At 36.4% G+C, this 20,221-nt stretch overlaps 1 protein-coding gene across 1 annotated transcript in view; it reads left to right on the top strand.

Annotated features, from left to right (window-relative positions):
* Nucleotides 1-20,221, top strand: part of PRTG (protogenin) — a gene marked incomplete at both ends in the record, with an annotated part of 128,126 nt that overhangs the window by 48,540 nt on the left and 59,365 nt on the right. Inside the window, 9 exons of the mRNA XM_082648982.1 lie at nt 7,607-7,751; nt 9,431-9,564; nt 11,086-11,223; nt 11,487-11,645; nt 12,254-12,413; nt 13,226-13,473; nt 15,557-15,721; nt 18,946-19,251; nt 19,986-20,174. Of these exons, the coding sequence (XP_082505108.1) occupies nt 7,607-7,751; nt 9,431-9,564; nt 11,086-11,223; nt 11,487-11,645; nt 12,254-12,413; nt 13,226-13,473; nt 15,557-15,721; nt 18,946-19,251; nt 19,986-20,174 (1,644 nt within the window). The remainder of the gene's footprint in view (nt 1-7,606; nt 7,752-9,430; nt 9,565-11,085; nt 11,224-11,486; nt 11,646-12,253; nt 12,414-13,225; nt 13,474-15,556; nt 15,722-18,945; nt 19,252-19,985; nt 20,175-20,221) is intronic.

The following is a 20,221-nucleotide window of genomic DNA, read 5'->3' as shown; positions in this document are numbered from 1 at the left end:
GGTATTTGACTGTTTGATGATCAAATGTACATGGGCTTAGAACTAGGAGAATAATAATAAAGGAATAGCTAATATTCCCATGAGGTAAGCTAGTTTTTTTAAAATAGATTTAAAAGAAATGCTTGATTCCTCCATGGGTTCGATCCCTGGTCAGGGAAGATCCCACATGCTGCGGAGCAACTAAGCTCATGTGCCACAATTACTGAGCCTGCACTCGAGAGCCCACGAGCCACAACTACTGAGCCCGCCTGCCACAACTACTGAAGCCCGTGTGCCTAGAGCCTGTGCTCTGCGACAAGAGAAGCCACCGCAATGAGAAGCCCGTGCACCACAATGAAGAGTAGCCCCTGCTCGCCACAACTAGAGAAAGCCTGTGCACAGCAATGAAGACCCAATGTTGTCAAAAATAAATAATAAATAAATAAAAGATCTAAAATACTTAAAAAGAAATACTTGATTCCTAAATAAATTTTAGACTGATTCAATTTACATGCATATATCTATATTTCCTATCTTTAACAGATTCCTAGAAATGGAAATAATACTACTTGAGATGAGACCCATAGTTTCAAAATCCTAGTACACCAGAGTTTAAAGGTGTTATTTGTTTTGGAAATTTGGGAATTTAACACATATTCTTACCCAGCTAGAAAGCCAGTGCATATGAACCTCTATTTGAGCAGCAGAATTGCTTGGATGTAGAACCAGTAAGTTTTCCCTTCCACAGAAAGTTTGAGAATCTCAAGCTTTTACTGAGAGAATTCACATGGGATCTTTGGAGATTACCTGGATTCAGATCACACCCTCACCTCACTGGCTGCAGAACCTTAAGGAGGTTGCTAATCTCCTTGTGTCTCAGTTTCCTGAACTGACAACTAGGGTAATAATAGTTGTGAGGATTAAATAAACTAGAATATGTAATGTACTTAACTTGCTGCCTTGCAATAAAGTATATGTTAACCTATAGTTATTTCTGTCATCATTATAACCTCTGTTCTGTGCTTTCATAATATTCCATAATTTTCCTTCATAGCATTTATCACAGTTTGAAATTACTATATACTTGCATAGTCATTAAGTTAAATGCCTTTCTCCATTGCTAGACAAAGATCCCTGAGGGTAGAGCCTCTGTTAGTTTTGTTCATCATTGGATCCTTGACATCTTGAACATACTAGGCACTGAATAAACAATTGTTGCATGAATGAATTTAGAAGAGATTACTGTAGTCGAGAATTGTTCTAAAATAAGTGTGATTAAAATCCTTTTCTGGAATAGGGAGACAGTTAATCTGGCCCATTATTTTATGAATAATTGCTTGATTCAAAGCCTGTCAGCAAGGGTTAACTACACATTAAATGAATGGTTTGATTATAAAATAGTGAGATTGATGTTAATATATGACTCATGGAGATTAACTTCTTTGTGTCATAGTTACAATGTATACCTTTAATAGCATAAATACTCACTTTTTTATATAACTATTTTACACTGACTATTTAAATACTGTTGCATGCTTACCATATAAATAGTTTGGGAGTAATTGATGCCAGACTACTTCTTTCTTTGGTGAGGTGGGGTTGTTAAAAGCCTGCTGACAAATCTCATGTATTGAGAATGTACCCAGTGAAAAAGAGTTAAAAATACATAGTTAGTAGAAAGAAAGATATCATTTCCTTTCGATGTAACAAAGATATATACGTACATTCAGTTTTGCTAGTAATTAGGCTAAGCAGTTTAAAGATTTAGAAGGAGGGTGACTAAGACAATGCTTTTGGACAGCATTTAAAATTGAATCACATTCTTTGTGAGATTGTGTTGTTCATGGTGGTTTTAGTAGTAATGGTTTGACTTACAAGAGCATTTGAATTGATAGATGGAGGCCACTTACGAGTCAAATGCAGCCCATATCAAACACTGTTGTATGTCTGGAGGATGTTTGTGAAAGGGGAAGAGGGAAAATGAGAGCAGGGAGACCAGACAAGAGACTGTTATAGTGATTCCATTGAGATATGTTGGGACAGGGATACAGGAATGGGTTTAATATATGTTTAGGAGTTAAAATCAGTGGAAAGTGGTGATTGATGGAAGAGAGTGCAGGGTGAGTTGCTGCACAGTGGTGTGACCGACTGAGGTAGAGATACAGGCTGGGAGGAAAGAAGATGATTTCATTTGGGACACGATGAGTTTGAAGTACGTTTTATAACTTCCAGGTGAAGAAGTCCAGTAGACAGTAGGAGCCATGGGTATGAAGCTCTGAGCGTGGTGATCTAAGCTGGAGATGTATTCTGGGGACTCCGAAGCAACAGGTGGATGTAGTTGAAAACTGAAAGTGGATGAGATCACCCAAGGAGAATATGGAGAGAGAAAAAAACAGAGAACTCTAGAAGGGAGGGCAGGAGGAGGAAGGAGAGCCTCAGAGGGAGTGAGAGAAATAGGAGTGCACAGTGTCATAGACACTGTTTCAATAAAATAATAGGGGAAGAAGGCAGATTAGATGTTTGAGGCATCGCATCAGAGAGAAAGAAGGGGAGACAGCTAGAATTGACTATTCTTTAGGGAAGTTTTGATCATGGGGAAGAGAGAGAGTGGGTAGCTGCTCGAGGGGTTTGTGTTGTAAAGAGAGGCCTGGAGTTTTGTTCTCTTTGTGTTTTGAGTTTGGGAGAGAATCACTTTTAAAAAAAATATTCATTCATTCATTCATTCTGCTCTGGGTCTTAATTGCGGCACGCGGGATCTTCCCTGTGGCATGTGGGCTCTTAGTTGCGACACGCATGCGGGATCTAGTTCCCCACCAGGGATGGAACCCGGGACCCCTCTGCATTGGGAGCGCAGAGTCTTACCCACTGGACCACCAGGGAAGTCCTTAATCACTTTTATAAGCTGAAGGAAGGAGTCAGGAGAAGAAGATTTTAAATATGCAGGAGAGAGAAATAAAAAACACAGATATATCAGGTTCCCAGAGGCGAGGGCAGAGGAAGCGGGTGGCACCCAGATGGAGGAGTTACAAAAGGAAAAAAGGAACTTATTTTTAAGGTTGAGACATGTTTGCCTCTTTCTCTTCAGTCTCAGAGGTACTGATGAAAATCCCAAGGAATATCTGGCTTGATCTTCTCTGGGCAAAATCATTTTGCCAGCAGGTTGGTTCAGAAGAGACCAAGAAGTTAGACATGTTAAGTATAAAGGTGTTTTTGAGGATTAAAAAAAAAAAATCTTTATACAGTACTTGCTTCATAACTTGCTGAAAACCAGAGTGGGATCAAGAAATAGTCTTACTGGATGGATGTATTAACTAACCTTATTGTGGTTGTCATTTCCCAATATATACATGTATCAGACCTCAGACTTACACAGTGTTGTACACCTTAAACTTACACAATGCTATTTATCAATTATATCTCAATAAAGCTGGAAGGAGGGGGAAAGAAACTAGGTTAAAGATTGCCTAGGGCTGGGGTGGGGAGGGGGTGGAAAGATTAGGGAGTGATAACTGAAGGATATGGGATTTCTTTCTGAAGTGATGAAAATATTCTAGAATTGATTATGGGGATGGTCACAAGCTCGGTCAATATACCAAAATCCATCGAATTGTGTACTTTCAGTGGGTGAATTATGGAATGTAAATCACATGCAATGTGAATTATATCTCAGTAAAGTTGTTTCATATACACGCACACACACACACACACCACCAAAAGTAAATAAATATCCTGCTGTATTATAGGATACATCCATTTATGTTTTAGTTCTCAGACTTTTGTGACTCCAAAGTTCTAGCCCATTTGACCTAAAGTGCAAAATTAGTTTAGTTTTTGCAGTAAAAAATGCTTATGGGTTTCATGGACTTATTTGTCTGGGAAAGAGAGGGAATTGCTCAAAGGTAGTGGTTCAGAGACATCATATTGTTTGGTTGATTAGATGAGATTCAGAGTGAAAACAACTCTCAGGTGCCTAAGTGGTTGGAGGGAAATTACTCAAGGTAACAGAGTGATTATATTGTTCTCAGTAATCACAGCACTGATAAAAAGTTGTATAATGTATAAAAAGCCCTCACTATGTTGGTTTATTTAATCTTCATAAAAATCCTTTAAGAGAGGAGGGACAGATATTTGTCTCTAAAAATAATACGCTGAAGTATGGGGGGCTCTTTAGAGTTATAGCAAACAAAATAATAAAAAGCATTATTTTCTTCTCATCCCAAGCCTTGGTATTTATACCTGGGAAACTCCCTACATTTCTGGTTACTTTGTTTAAAGACCTAATAGAATTGGAAAACAGTTTTTAAATTTCAGTTTAATTCAACAAGTATTGTTTTAGTGCCGAGTCTGTGCCATTCATTGACTTAAGGGATCCTGCAAAGAATATGGCCCACTACTCAGCCTCACTGAGCTCGGAGTGTAGAATGGGAGAAAGACTTGTGAATAAGTGACTATAATACTGTGGGATAAAAGTAGCAATAAAGGTCTTCATTTTACAGAAGTAGAGAAGAAGGTCAGGAACAGCTTCCCAAAGGTTCAGACAAGAGAACTAGGCTTTAAATGATGATAGGATTTCACCAGCTGGACAAAGAGACCTAGGATATTTGAAAGAGAAGGAAAGCTCATATAAATGCTCAGAAGTGTGAAATAGGGTATATTCAGAGAATTAGAAATAGTTGTGTCTGTGGAACATAATTTCAAGTGGTTGAATACAAAGTGACAGAGTTTTGCAGGGACTAAATAATTCATCAGTAACAGAAATCAAATTTGTATTTTATGACCATCACTCTGGAAGGTAACTCTGTTGTCAGGACAGATGTCACCTAAGACACTCCAGCAAGACTTCCAGGCAGTAGGTGATAAGGACCTGAATAAAAAAAGAGTACTATTAGGGATGGAGAGAAGTCAGATATGAGATGTATATTGATAGATAGAGATATGTCTCATATGTATGTGTATCAGATAAAACATACTGAATTAGGTGCTTGATTCATTGTAATGGGATAAAGGAAGAAGAAGTTGTTCAAATAGATGGGGTTGGAGGAACTACTGCTTTATGAAGAAAAGTTAAACTATATTAGATATTTCAATCTGGGGAGGTAAATGCTGGGAAAGAGTAAGATAAAAATTCCCACTTTGAAGTCTGTAAATTGAATATAGATGGGATTATCCATGACAACTAAAGCTAAAGGTCATGTCCTCACACATGGAAAAAATAAATATGGAATCAAGAGCAATTAATAATTCATAAAGCAGGCATTAAACTTTTCAAAACTTAGGTCTTAATTCCCCCGAAATATGAATATATTCGACAAAAGTTTAGTTAATTAAATGAAAGATAAGCTTACATTGTTATTTGTAAATAGATTAATATCCTAGAAAGTGATTACAGAAGCAATTAAAAAGAAAAACTGTATTGATTTTGAGAGTTTGGTGTTCTTGAATAGTGATTCTTAAACATTTTAGTCTCAGTCTTTTTTTTTGCGGTACGTGGGCCTCTCACTGTTGTGGCCTCTCCCGTTGCGGAGCACAGGCTCCGGACGCGCAGGCCCAGTGGCCATGGCTCACAGGCCCAGCCGCTCCGCGGCATGTGAGATCTTCCCGGACTGGGGCACGAACCCGTGTCCCCTGCGTCGGCAGGCGGACTCTCAACCACTGCGCCACCAGGGAAGCCCACTCTCACTCTTTATATGCTTAAAACTTCTTGAGGACCTCAAAGAACTTTTATTTATATGGGTTATATCTATTGATACTTTATTATTAGAAATCGAAACTTAGAAATTTTAAAAATATTCATTAATTAATTTTGAAATTAAAGCATTGATCAATTATATATTAACATACACATTTAATGAAAAATAACTATTTTCCAAAACATTTTAGTGAGAGGAGTGACATTGTTTTACATTTGCCCAAATCTCTTTAATTAGCTTAATAGAAGACAGCTGGATTCTCACACTGCATTAGGTCTGTTGCTTTGTCATCCATCATGTAGCTTCTGGAAACACTATATACTCAACAGAAATGAAAGTGAAAAAGGCAAAGGATGATTATCATAAAAATGCTTTTGACCTTGTGGGTCCACTGACAGCAGCAGTTTGAAAACCAGTGTTCTTAAAGAAGTAGGAATTTTCTGTTACCTACATAAATAAAGTATTAATTTACCCCCACTCCACCCTTCTTGGAAGTTGATACTCCTAAGAATATTTTCACTTTTATTCACTGACTTTGTTCCATACCTCTAAAGGCCCATGATTCATTTACAGATTAATGAAGTCAAGTCCAAGGCAGAGTTTGTTAGTCTTCTGTGACCTTTTACCCTTCCCAGTCTAATGAAGCATAAGGCATCTAGCCCTTATTCCTTCTATTTTTCTTCAGAATTTCTCATTTTATTGGTAAATTGTAAAGGCATATATATTTTTTGAACTGGAGTTTGAGGATGGGGAGTAAGACTATCATTGGGGCCCTTTCTTTATATCCTGGAAGACTTAGTAGAGGGAAGGCAAGCTACACTATTACCTGGAGTCTGGACTCCATCAAAATGTGAAACCATGGACATGATGACCAGTTCCTAGAGGCTTGTCTAGAATACTAAAGAAGAATTATCTAGAAAATATCAACACTTAAGACTTATTTAAGTCTAAAGATAGTCTCTCGAGTCTGTGTACCTTTTTATTCATCAGACACATCATTTGTCTTCACTCTTTCCTCTCTCATTCTGCTCCAACAATACCAACCTCATTTGATTCCAGACATGGAGTGACATGTCTGTCTAATAAGAACCAAGTCTCAGTTTTCATTATACCTGTAGAATCTCTCCATTCTCACTGCCACCACCCAGTTCTTTCATTTTGATTTAAAGAGCCTGTTGGTCTTTTGATTTAAGGCTCTTTTTCTTCAATCCATCCTATCTAACAATACCTGATTAATTTTTCCCAGACACTACTGTTTTCATGACACTCCTTTGCTCAGAACTTTTCAGTGAGGCCTTAATTTGTACCATGATACAAATCTGTTTTATCTCTACTCTCCTTCCACTTTTCCATGAACCCTTTATCTGATCTATTCTACAATAGTTAGTCCTGGCTGTTACCGTAGAATCTTGTGAACGCAGGCTGCACATTTCTTACTTCTGTGCTTGCCGTCATGTTGCTTCTTTAACCTGGAATGTCCTTTTTTTCTCCTTCCATCTAAACCCAAAGCGTTCTTCAAACCTCAATTCACAACCAATCCCTGTAAAAGATTTTTACCTGACTAATCTGTCTTTATTGATCTCCCTCTCCTCTGAAATACAATAGTGTTTGAGATTTGTACTACACAGCTTAGTATATCATTACATACCATTGGTAATTGCTTATTTTTGTTTCAGTTATATTAATTTTTTTCTGAAATAGATCTGAGTTTGTTGAGAATTTCATTTTGGGAAAGACCAAACTCCTTTAGCTGGACAACTGCCCAGTGGTATTTCTAAAATTATTCCTTAATTTCTCTTTGTGCTTGTTAAGTTGAGTTGGCCGTATGTCTGGGCAGGAGTTCAAGTTTGATAAATAATATCTAGCATAATGTTATTTCCAAGTATAGTATGGTAGTGCAGGTACTTATTCTGAATTTGACGAACTTTATCTTATAGCTATTTCTGCATTTGAAGTTCAGCCAATTTCTACTGAGGTCCAAGAAGGTGGAGTTGCTAGATTTGCATGCAAGATTTCATCAAACCCTCCTGCAGTCATAACGTGGGAATTAAATCGGACAACTCTACCTGTAACTATGGACAGGTAAATACAGCTTTTGTCTTTGAATATGATACAGGAATGACAAGGACTTCATCATAAAACTGTATATGGGGAAAGACCACTGTGGAGCTTATTTTCGTTTATGGTAGCAATAACCAATTTCTTAAAGACATTTCAAACTTAGGCAAGGAATTAGATCATCAGTCTCTGGTACATGGGGCATAGTTCCTGTTTTTTTTGGTTCAGATCAGAATTCAGATACTCTACCTTAGTGCTTTGTTCCTTTCCTCAATCATCTTTTCCAATCATGGGACCACCTGAGTACCTGGATGGCAGCCCAAGGATTTAGGAAGCTGAATTACACTTTTAGTGCTGGGGATAATAGTGCTGGTATAAGGGTCTCCCATATACGCAGTGGTGGTTGCCCACTTCCATCTCTGCCTTCTGCTTACCAACCCCCTCTGCACTACATACACACACACATACACACACACGTGCACACACTCGCGCGCATACACACACCTAGTTTGATTCCAATCCTGATGAGTAGTAATATTCCTTAGGAGGCAAAAATCCCTTGCTGAAATGGTAGAGAGAACTAAGATGGACAAAGTTATTCAAGGAAGAGCTTTAAAAAAAAAACTTACATTCAGATATATCTTGGAGAGTACATAGATATTAAAATGCAAAAAATCAGGTATTTGAAAAATATCATACTAAACTCTAGACCACCAGTTAGCTATATGTAAGCTATAATGTCAAGTGAGATTCTGTGTAAAATTACACTGATAGATTTCACAAATCACATACAGCGGGGGTCCCCAACCCCCGGGCCATGGACCGTTACCTGCCCGTGGCCTGTTAGGAACCAGGCTGCACAGCAGGAGGTGAGCGGCGGGTGAGCAGCAAAGCTTCATCTGTATTTACAGCCGCTCCCCATCGCTCACATTACCGCCTGAGCTCCGTCTCCTGAGCAGCATTAACTTCCCATAGGAGCGCAAACCCTACTGTGAACTGCACATGCGAGGGATATAGGTTGGACGTTCCTTATGAGAATCTACTGCCTGATGATATGAGGTGGAGCCGAGGTGGTGATGCTGGCACTGGGGAGCGGCTGCAAATACAGATTATCATTAGCAGAGAGGTTTGGCTCCACAGAGACCATAATAAATCAGTTGCCTGCAGACTCATATCAGAACCCTATCAGTGGTAAGTGACAATTAAGTTGCATCTTACAGAGTAGACAGGACATAAGCAACACACTTCAGGTGTCACTGTCTCCCACCATCCCCAGATGGGTCCATCTAGTTGCAGGAAAACAAGCTCAGGGCTCCCACTGATTTTGCATTATGGTGTGTTGTATAATTATTTAATTATATATTACAATGTAATAATAATAGAAATAAAGCACACAATAAATGTAACGTGCTCGAATCATCCCTGGGGGGACCGGGGAAAAAATTGTCTTCCACAAAACCCATCCTTGGTGCCAAAAAGGTTGAGGACTGCTGAGGTACAGCATAATTACTTATGTTTTAGAGAGTTGTAGTAACCCAAATGAAAACAATTGAATCCAGCTAATATTTTTTAAAGTCTTTAAAGTATTATTGCATCTGGCATTTTTAAAAGGTTGAGTATATGAATTCTTATCATAGAATATATGTTAAGATAAAATATAAAATCTACTACAGAGAGTTTAATCATCTTTCCTCTCATGACAGGGTAACTGCATTACCAACAGGAGTATTGCAGATCTATGATGTTGATCAAAAGGATGCTGGAAATTACCGTTGTGTTGCTGCTACTGTAGCCCACAGACGTAAAAGTATGGAGGCCTTGCTCACGGTGATTCCAGGTACCACACATAAGTTGATTTTTCAGTTTTTAATGGGACCAGCTATTAATTTGCCTTCTCTGGCTATAATAGTATACCGTAAAGTAGTACTTCAATTACATTTAAATTTTATTGTAATCTATTTGGAAAATGATCATTTTTATCTATTTAAGCAACCTTCTTCTCAAACTAACTTGTTTTATATGTCAATGTCAACATCTTTAAGAAAGATTGAATTTTTGTTTTGTAAATACTTCATTTTTGTTTTTAAAATATAAAATACAGAAAATCTCAAAAAAGAATAATAATCATCTATTTCCACTAAAATTGTCCATTGTCAATAAAAATACATTTGTTTCCAGTTTGGGTTTTTCTGTTTGTTGTTTTAAGAAAAATTATAATTTGCATTTGTAGAAATGATGCATGTTTTATTTTAAAGAGTAATGTCTGTAAAAGTAAAATAACTTTTTTTACATTAAACAGTGTAAAAAGTACAAAGATATATTTTAAAAATGTCCCTAGTTCCATATCCAGAGATTATCACTGTTAACATTAAGTGAACATAATTTCATATATTTTACCGTTCATAAATATAGTTAGAAGGGAAACTGGCTTGAGAGATGATATGAAGAAAGAAATATTTATTTTATTAAAATGGAATTATACATAGATGCTAGTTTTTTATTTTTAAATAATTAAATTTACTTGAATGTAGTGGAAGAAAACCAGACCTAAAGACATTGTTGAACTTCACGTGAGTGTTTACTCTTCACAAGAGATATTACTTCCTAAAGATCCTTTAGACTAAAAATTTTTTCACAGAAACATTGAGACTTAAATTAAATTTTTAATGCCATGTTTTAATTTTAGGTGGTATCTATTAGCTTCTTGGTATGAAGCATAAAGACAAAAGCACTCTCACACTTCTTTGTTCTCCCCACTGTCACATAAATTCCTAACAAGATTAGTGAAAGCATTAAGTCAGTGTTCGAACCTCAATTAAAAGTGGATGATATGGAAACAACCTAAGTGTCCATCAACCAGTGAATGGATAAATAAAATGTGTCTTATCCATTTAATTAAGTATTAATCTATTATTATTATTCAATAAAAGAAATGAAGTACTGGTACATGCTACAGCTTAGATCAACCTTGAACATTATGTTAAGTGAAAAGCCAGTCCCAAAAGACCACATAATGTATGGTTCCTTTTTTCTCAAATGTCTGGATTAGGCAAATCCAGAGACACAAAGTAGTTGTCAGGCTATGGGGAGAGGAGATTGGGGAGTGATTGCTGATGGGATGGAGTTTCTTTTTGGGGTGATGAAAATGTTTTAAAATTGATTATGGTAATAGTTGTATAACTCTGAAAGTACTAAAAACCATTGAATTATATACTTCAAATGGGTGAGCTATATCTCAATAAAGTTGTTTTTCAAAAAAGAAAAAAGTGAAAAACTTCAGAATAGATATTTTAACTCATTTCATTCATTATATCTTATTTATAATTTTTTCTTATATCCTGCCTTTTCCATCTCAAAGGTAAGGAGTCTAAATCCTTCCACACACCAACCATTATAGCAGGTCCACAGAACATAACAACATCTCTTCATCAGACTGTTGTTTTAGAATGTGCGGCCACAGGAAATCCCAAACCAATCATTTCTTGGAGCCGTCTTGGTAAGTCTTAGGAAAAAAAAAAAAGTCTTTTCCTTCAACTTTGTTCATACGGGTGAAACTGATAACATGTTTATTTTATATACAGCACACATGTTTGGCAATTATGTGGCTTTTAACTTTCTGGTATTTCAGTGTGTAGAGGAAAAGTTTTAGCATAGAAAATTTTAGACTTTTTATAATAATGATTGTTTGAATAGTGATCTTTTGACAAATTTTAGATCACATGTTACATTGTTTTAACTGAACTGTTCTCTTTGAAATAGATCACAAGTCCATTGATGTCTTCAATACTCGGGTACTTGGAAATGGTAATCTCATGATATCTGACATCAGGCTGCAACACGCTGGAGTATATGTTTGTCGGGCCACTACCCCGGGCACACGCAACTTTACGGTTGCCATGGCAACTTTAACTGTATTAGGTATGTTTTCTTTCCTTTTGCAATCAGGAGAATCTTACATCTTAACATTTGCTGTTTTATCTCGTAGCTTACTTCCACTTTTCTTGAATTTTGTAGTGTTGATATAAAATTGTAAACCAGTGATGAATTTTAGGAGGAAATTAAAGCCCTACGTTAAAATATAACTAGAATCACTCTGAAGTTACCATCCTGTTTGCTTTTATAACATTATGGTCCTTCTTAGTTAATTTAAGCTTCCTTTTTAATTTCCTTCTCACCCACCTACAAATTCATATACCCATTGACCAGTCTAAGATTTTAATCTGTTGTCTCCATGCATTCACAAGCGGCTGTATATTGGGCTTGGTTAAGTTAGGATTATGGCACACATATTTTTAGTGTGTTTGTATAGATGATGTCAATGGGGAAAGCCTGGGGAAAGTGGACATTAACTGAGCAATGCAGAGAAAAGACATCTGGAGAGATAGATAAATGTAGAGTGTAGACAGGAAGCTCAGAATATCAAATATTTTCAGGGGTGGGACTTGCGTCACTTGCTGTACTCTTCCTTGACTCTATATCATTCCTGTTTGGACCACAAAAATATTTTCTTTTTTCTTTAAAAATAGCTCCTCCTTCATTTGTCGAATGGCCAGAAAGTTTAACGAGGCCTCGAGCTGGTACTGCTCGATTTGTATGTCAGGCAGAAGGAATCCCCTCACCCAAAATGTCATGGTTGAAAAACGGAAGGAAGATACATTCAAATGGTAGAATTAAAATGTACAACAGGTGGGCTAAGTCACTTTGCTACTATTTTAGATAAGATATAATGGCTTTAGTAATTCTTATGTGAAACGGTTATAGTTATAATATCAAATACCTAAATTATCCTGGTATTTTAAACTGAAGTAAAATCAATAAGAAATAAAGTTAAGAGTGTAATATCAGCATGTCAGAAATCCTTTTGTATTTTATACGTGGATCGTGGAAGTGGGAGATTATAATGAAATGAATGTTGAAACAGTTCCCCAGACCTGGGTTCTGGTCCTGGTAAGCCACCAGCTAAGTTATTAGCAAGCACGTTAACCCTTTGGAGTCTCAGTTCCTTGTTCCATAAAGTGAGGAAGTTCGAAGGAAATAATTAAGTCTCTAAGAGTTCCTCCACAGTTCAAACTTAATGATTTTAAGAACTCATTTTTATTAGTATAAATATGAATCTTCTTGTATCACTCTTGTATGTTGAACAAAACTTTTGAACATTTTTGTTGACCTGAATTTTATGTAGCATTGCAATGTTACAGAAATTTAGATGCTACTACAGATTAATATACTTTCTTAATAAAAGCCAAATTTTAAAGAAGAGATTAAGCTGTCACCTAAAGCAAACAGGATTTGGATATCACAAGTACTTATTTATATAGACTCAGAAAATAAGAGTAATTTTAAGCAATTCATATAGATTTTTTTCATAGGGCTGGTCACACAGTTTTTTGTTCTTAATAACTTGTTTTTTAAAATTAAGAGTGCACTTAGTAATAGCTTAACTTTATTTTTATGTCATCCTTAGAATTTTCATTGAAATAATTTTTTTCTTTCTTCAGTAAATTGGTAATTAACCAGATTATTCCTGAAGATGATGCTATTTATCAGTGCATGGCTGAGAACAGCCAAGGATCTATTTTATCTAGAGCCAGACTGACTGTAGTAATGTCAGAAGACAGACCCAGTGCTCCCTATAACGTGCATGCTGAAACCATGTCAAGTTCAGCCATCCTTTTAGCTTGGGAGAGGCCGCTTTATAATTCAGACAAAGTCATCGCTTATTCTGTGCACTACATGAAAGCAGAAGGTAAGCAATTTGAGTACTGTTTATTTTTATGTGCTATTTACTGTCAGGGATTTGTTTTCAATATAAATGATGTCTCACATAATCCACAAAATATTTTTGAGGTTCTGTGGCATTTACCTCTTTTAATAAAGTAATTACTATATCACCTGTGTATAAATTTTTTGTTAAATTTTGTATTGTTGTGTACTTTATGTATATAAGTATAGTTTAAGATTTTCTGTTTAGAAATAAGTACCATCTCTGCATGCTAAAAGTTACAGAGTGGTGTACTTAGGAATTTCGTTTCAGCCGAGATGTAAATTCCTTCCCTAAGACTTAAATATATCAATTTAAGTATGCAGTTACATAGGAACAATGGTGTAACTGCTTAATAAAATAATAAGGTGAACTGTAGTCACTATAGCATGTTATTTTTAAAGGGGAAAGTAAACATTTTCAGATTCCCCGTAATATGATTTTATATATTTTGATTATTTTTCTGAAATCTCATAGATCTTTCTAAAAACTGAGCAGGATACTCTTTATTGATATCTCATTTATTATGTAAAAGTAAATATCAAATCTTTCTTAAAATTTTTATTCAGTTCCATTTCTGGAATCTTTTTTATCCTCATATTTTCTTTTGGCAAAAATTTAGAGGAAAAACTAGTTATAAATCCTAGAGATTTCACTATTGATTTCTCATGGAAACAATGGCAGAGGTTTACAGATTTTAGTTATATACAAAACAGCCTACTTTTTATGTGATAGACATTCCAAACAAATTCAGATACCCAAAGAATGGTGATATAATAAAATTGTCTGTACAAACAGGTGGTTTGTTGTTGTTTGTTTTTTGTACTTTGAAGTAGTATTTTGAAAAGGAGTATTTTGAATTTAAATCAGGGGTCATGGTAGCAAGAAGAATGAAAGTCTGTTAACTGAGCATGTTGGAGTATGTTAATTCCCTTTTTAATGATTTAGGAAGGTAAAAGGAATGCTGGTTTTGGTGGAGACCACTCTTGTTCGCTATTATGGTTGTTTCATTAGAGCCCTCCACATGCGGCTCAGTGGTCTATTCAAAGGCAGAACAAGGCTTTTTAATTCGAACTCAAGGACCTTGTTTGGTAGGTCAGAAATCGTACTATGCAGTTCCTAATTAACGAACCATTAGCTAGTCTGTTGTGAAATGCCTGTAATCTTGTCTAATTAAAATGCTATCAAGTTAATTCAGAAATGTGGGAAAACTTAATAGTGGAATTTGCCTTCTGTTTTGTTTATAAATCCAGTGTGGAGAGAAGGGGCTCCATCCTTAGAGAGTTTTGATTAAGTTGACGTGCATTTACTGTGAATTGTTCGCAAAGCACAGTAGCTGCCAGTGCTCTTGTTCCACTTTACAAGTTTACTCTGTAGGAATTAAATCCCACAAAGACAAATCCTCTTCTATACCTTGCTATGCATATTTTATTAAGAATTGCTGAGAATTTTTTTCCTCTCTAGGGGGGGGAAAAAAAACCTCATTGTGGAACAAAACATTTTGAAGCACATTCTGTGCCTCCCAGTTCTTTTGCTTTCAATATAAGTAAAAAGAACAACTTGTGTCAGTCAAATTTAATAGAATCTCTAGGGGCAAAATGAGATCTTTTGCAGGACAACTTTTGGTTTGGTTTGTTTTTATAAAGAGTAGAGCCATTACATTCCCTACTGTCTCTCCATTTATGTTTAAAAGAAAAAAGGAAACCATGAGTTTAAGCAAGTAAAATTTACACTGTTAATGAGCTACAGTGTTCTGTAGCATTAAACTCTGTTGTGTTACTGCTGTACATTGTCTCTGCTCTGGGTTTTGACTAGATGTTAAATGATGTTTAGAGAAGATTAATTGTTTTCAGTTTGATTTATTCAGGAAAAATTCAAGCTAGTAATTTGTAACAAGACATGGTTACTTTTAGAAAATAAAAACCTTCCTATTCACATGTTTTAAAGGGTCACAAAAGATAACAGAGAGATCCAAGGACCAGTGTTTCATAGTGGAAGAAAATGGTAATGGTCTTGTTAATTTTATTTTGAATATTCATAATTTTTAGACACTGATTCCTTAACCTAGGTTTAAACAATGAAGAGTATCAAGTAGTCATCGGAAATGACACAACTCATTATCTTATTGATGACTTGGAACCTGCCAGCAATTATACTTTCTACATTGTGGCTTATATGCCAATGGGAGCCAGCCAGATGTCCGACCACGTGACACAGAACACTTTAGAGGATGGTAAGAAAACGTGACTCTGGGTCATCTCAGCATGAACAGTAATATACTTTATCATTTTCAATGAATATGTGTTCTAACTCAGAGAAAATATCCTGGTTTTGGTTTAAAAACAAAAACAAATGTGATAACCAGCAGGCTAATTTACCATTTCAAATCTTACTCTCAGTTTTTGGCAGTAACATGATGAAGAGCACTTTCATTTATAATTCGTAATACAAATTTTAATAACAAAATTGTCCTTCTGTTTCTTCAAGTTCCTGGTTTAAATTGTAAGTGCGTTGCAGGGTTTTTGGTTTGTTTTCTTTTCTTTACTGAGGAGAACAAAATGTGAGATTCTCTAGGCGGGAAAAAATATGACAGTTACATATTGAGTGTATGTAATGACTGGAGGTCAGAGGCATTGGACTTCTGAAACTGGGAGTTTAAGAAGTTTAGTACTTGTCAGCTAAAAAAATTCTTATAAAATCAGATAGCAGTTAGTTTATTTTTAGATACATTGTGCTTATTCTGCACAAGCAGGAAAGTATTGCCTGTTCAGTTTGTTACCTGGGGTTGGAAATTGAGTTGCTGTCCTTTTGAGGGCAGGCCTCCATATACTCTTATAACGGTGGGAAATTCTATCCATTAAAATAGTGCTGGAGAACTGTTTCTCCTCCTCTGACTCTTCATCTCTCTCTTCAGGGCCTCTCCATGGCCCATTTTTGTACTCTGCAGTGTGAAAGGGGGATTGTTTAACATATACTTAATTATACTATTCTTCCTTTACACATGTTTTCGCACCCTCAGGAAATGGTCCACCTTTAGTTTTCAAAACATTTTTATATAAATGATTCTCACATCTTTTTCTTTGTCCATTTGGTCCCAGATCTATTATATCTCTATACTACTACTTGTGTAAATGTTTATAAATTCAGACTTTTACTAAATGAAAAAATTGTCATTGATCTGGATGATGAATTCCACATTTCAGTTTTCGTTTAAGAGTCTGTTCCATTTTAGAGTGAACCATGACCTCTCTGGTTACCTAATTACATTTAACAACTTCTGACATGCATATCTAAGGTGAAACACAGGCTGGTGTTTGTTGTAGTTGTTTTGGGTTTGTTTGGTATATGAGGTGTATTCCCCCATACCCTTCAAGAAAATGTGTCTTAGCATAGCAAGCTACTGGTTAAAGCTTGCCAATTCCAATTAAGCTGTGATCTCAAAGTTTTTCTCCTTTTAAACCTTTCCTTAATTCTGCAACTTTTTTGTTTAATTTTCATTTTGTTTTCTGGATAACATACGGACTTCTGACACTGCTTTTCAATTTTCTGCATCAGTATTCCCCCATTTCCTCAGCCTGTACTTCTCAGACTGAGATGTGTGGGTCTCCTAGTGTGCCCGTCAGATACAACTAACACTTTTGGAGTGTCTAACACTGCGTGTTCTAAAAACGTTCCCTCCATTTATATCCTTTAATCCCCACATAACCCTATGATAGAAGAACCATTGTTATATAAGAGATAGTAGGGTGTTGGGGATAAGAATATAGGCTCTAGATCTACTTCTTCACTTACAAGCTGTGTGACCTTGGGTAAGTGATTTGACTTCTTTGTACCTCAGTGTCCTCAGCTATAAAGTAGAAATGATAATGGCACTTTCTTCACTGGGTCTTTGTGAGAATTCATGAGTTCATACACATAAAGGACTCAGAAATGCTTGATTGGTTTTCCCTTTCCTACCTATTATTTCATTCATTCAACAAATATTTATTGAGTACGTGCTGTGTGTTATTCAGTATTTAGTAGTGAATGAAAGAGACAAAAAATTGTCCCATACCTTGTGGAGCTTACTCTCTGTTGTGGGAGAAGGGACAGAGGAACAATAAATAAGATAAACAATCAATGATAGGCTCTGTTAGATAGTAATAAGTGTTGAGGAGAAGGGGAAAAAAGCAGAGAAAGGGGTAAGGCTTTAGACAGAGATACCTCATGTAATAGGTGACATTTGAAGACCTGAAGGAAATGAAAATGAGGGAGCTGGCTAGGCAAATGACTGGGGGACGTGAATTCTAGGAAAGGACATGGAAATTGCTAAGGGCCTGAAGCACAAGCACGGCTGGACTGGAGGGAACAAGCAGAAAGCAGTAGGAGATGAGGCACAGAATGAATGAGGAACCAGCCATATAAGTAGGTAGGGCTGTGTATGAATCCATAATGAGGACTCTGGCTTTTACTGTGAGTGAAATGGGAGCTATTTTGAGCAGAAGAGAGACAAGATCTGACTTGCAATTTAACAGCAAATGTATTGGAGACTAGGTGGTGAAGAAGAGGGCAGAGGCAGGGAAATCTGTCAGGGGGCTGTTGCAACAAAACAGGCCAAGGGTGATGGTGCAGGGACCAAGGGGGTGGCCGTGTGAGTAGTAGAGTCATAGGATTGAACGTGGAGAGTGTATGGAGGAGTCAAGGGTGACACCAAGGTTTTTGTCTTGAGCAATTGGACAAATAATTGCCATTACTTGAGGTAGGAAAGCCTACCTTTTCATCCCCATTTTGTATATGAAGAAACCTAGACACAGAGAAATTAATTTGGCCAAGATCACACACAGACAGTAGTAATTGATATAACAGGGATTCAGTTACACAGAGACTAACTCCAGAACCCATCTTAGCTCTTAATATTAGACTGCCTCCCAGTTTACCTGGCTCATTTTCCTGGACTGCCTGTTGTATTCGAATTATTTACAGGGAAAAAACATTGTTTTCATATTAAGTGCCATATATTATAATTAGGAATACAAAATTCACACTAATTTTTAAGATACAACTCTTACTAAACACTTAAAATTATTTGTCAGGTTATAACCCTGGTGTCCTAAGCTTCTCCATTCTTCTGTAATTCTCTCTTCCTTGTTTTAAGACATTTTGGTTAGGGTTACTGAGAAGTATTCTCATATTAAGTAAGCTCCTATTAATCCCAAAGAACATCAGAACAGTCACAACAACAGCAGTGAAAGCCTTGCTTTCTTTGGTTCTCTATATCGGATCCTCCCTCATTATTTTTTCCTTCCTCTTTCTGGTTTGTACTCTGCTTGACTGGAAACCTCAGCTAGGGCTGAAAGTATCTCTCTCTCCTTTATTATGTGATGTGTTGCTGTTAAGATACTTCAGTAAATACTGGTGTGCTAGTTGACAATTTTGATGCTAAATATTTATAAGCAACCTGTTTTCTTGTATGACTAGTTCCCCTGAGACCTCCTGAAATTAGTTTGACAAGCCGAAGTCCCACCGATATTCTCGTCTCATGGCTGCCAATCCCAGCCAAGTATCGGCGGGGCCAGGTGGTCCTCTACCGCCTGTCCTTCCGCCTGAGTACTGACAACTCCATCCAAGTTCTGGAGCTCCCAGGGACCACTCATGAGCACCTGTTAGAGGGCCTGAAACCTGATAGTGTCTACCTGGTGAGGATTACTGCTGCCACCAGAGTAGGGCTGGGAGAGTCTTCAGTATGGACCTCACACAGGACACCCAAAGCTACAAGCGTGAAAGGTAAATGTTGACTACTGAGGAAGAAAAACACAGTATTTTTCTTTTTTTTCTTATCTAACTTATGTTTACATTTTAAAATTTTGTCTTATGAATTGAAGTATTCCATCGATCATGGGCTTAATTGAAAAAAATTTTAAAGTTTCTATTGAGTAGTTTTTTGCATGGAGCTCATTAGTGTGTAAAACTTTTGGTTACTCTATGTTTACTTAGCAGATCCTTCAAAGACAGATGGGTCCAAATCAAATTGAATTACCAGAAGTTATATATTAATAGAGACCTAATTAATATCATTGCCATATATATTTTTTTTAATTATCATTTTAATAGAAAAACCGTAATACTAGGAAGTTCCAGACCCGCCTCCTCTTTTACTAATGTGGAATGTAACATGACTGGGCTTTTTCTTGTTAATTGATTAATAATAATGCCTGTTCTATCACAGGGGAATATTGGATGGTCAAAATTAGGAAACACATACTGCTTCTTTGAAAAAACTTAAAATACACATGTAATTTTGTTCTTATTTATATACCTTAGTTTTTTAGGTAGTATTTTATATTTTTAATTCTGTCTCAAAATTTAATATCATTGTGGAGTTTTTAACATTAAGGTAAAGTATAATTGTTGGAATTGAATTTTTATGCAACTGTTGGTTTAAAACAGAGAGAGCTATATACTATTCTGTGTTTTCATGTGCATTACGAGTTTCTTATTCATCTGGTGAATTTTTCTAGCCCCTAAGTCTCCAGAGTTACATTTGGAGCCTCTGAATTGTACGACCATTTCTGTAAAGTGGCAACAAGATGCTGAGAACACAGCAACCATTCAGGGCTACAAGCTGTACTACAAAGAAGAAGGGCAGCAGGAGAATGGACCCATTTTCTTAGCTACCAATGACCTTCTCTATACTCTCAGTGGTTTAGGTGAGTGAACCTGTACTGTTTTTCCTTTTTTCCTTCCTCCCTGACCA

This window comes from Grampus griseus (genome assembly GCF_964374135.1).
Source record: "Grampus griseus genome assembly, chromosome: 2".
Taxonomy (NCBI): Eukaryota; Metazoa; Chordata; class Mammalia; order Artiodactyla; family Delphinidae; genus Grampus; species Grampus griseus.
This window is presented reverse-complemented; position numbering and strand designations above follow the sequence as displayed.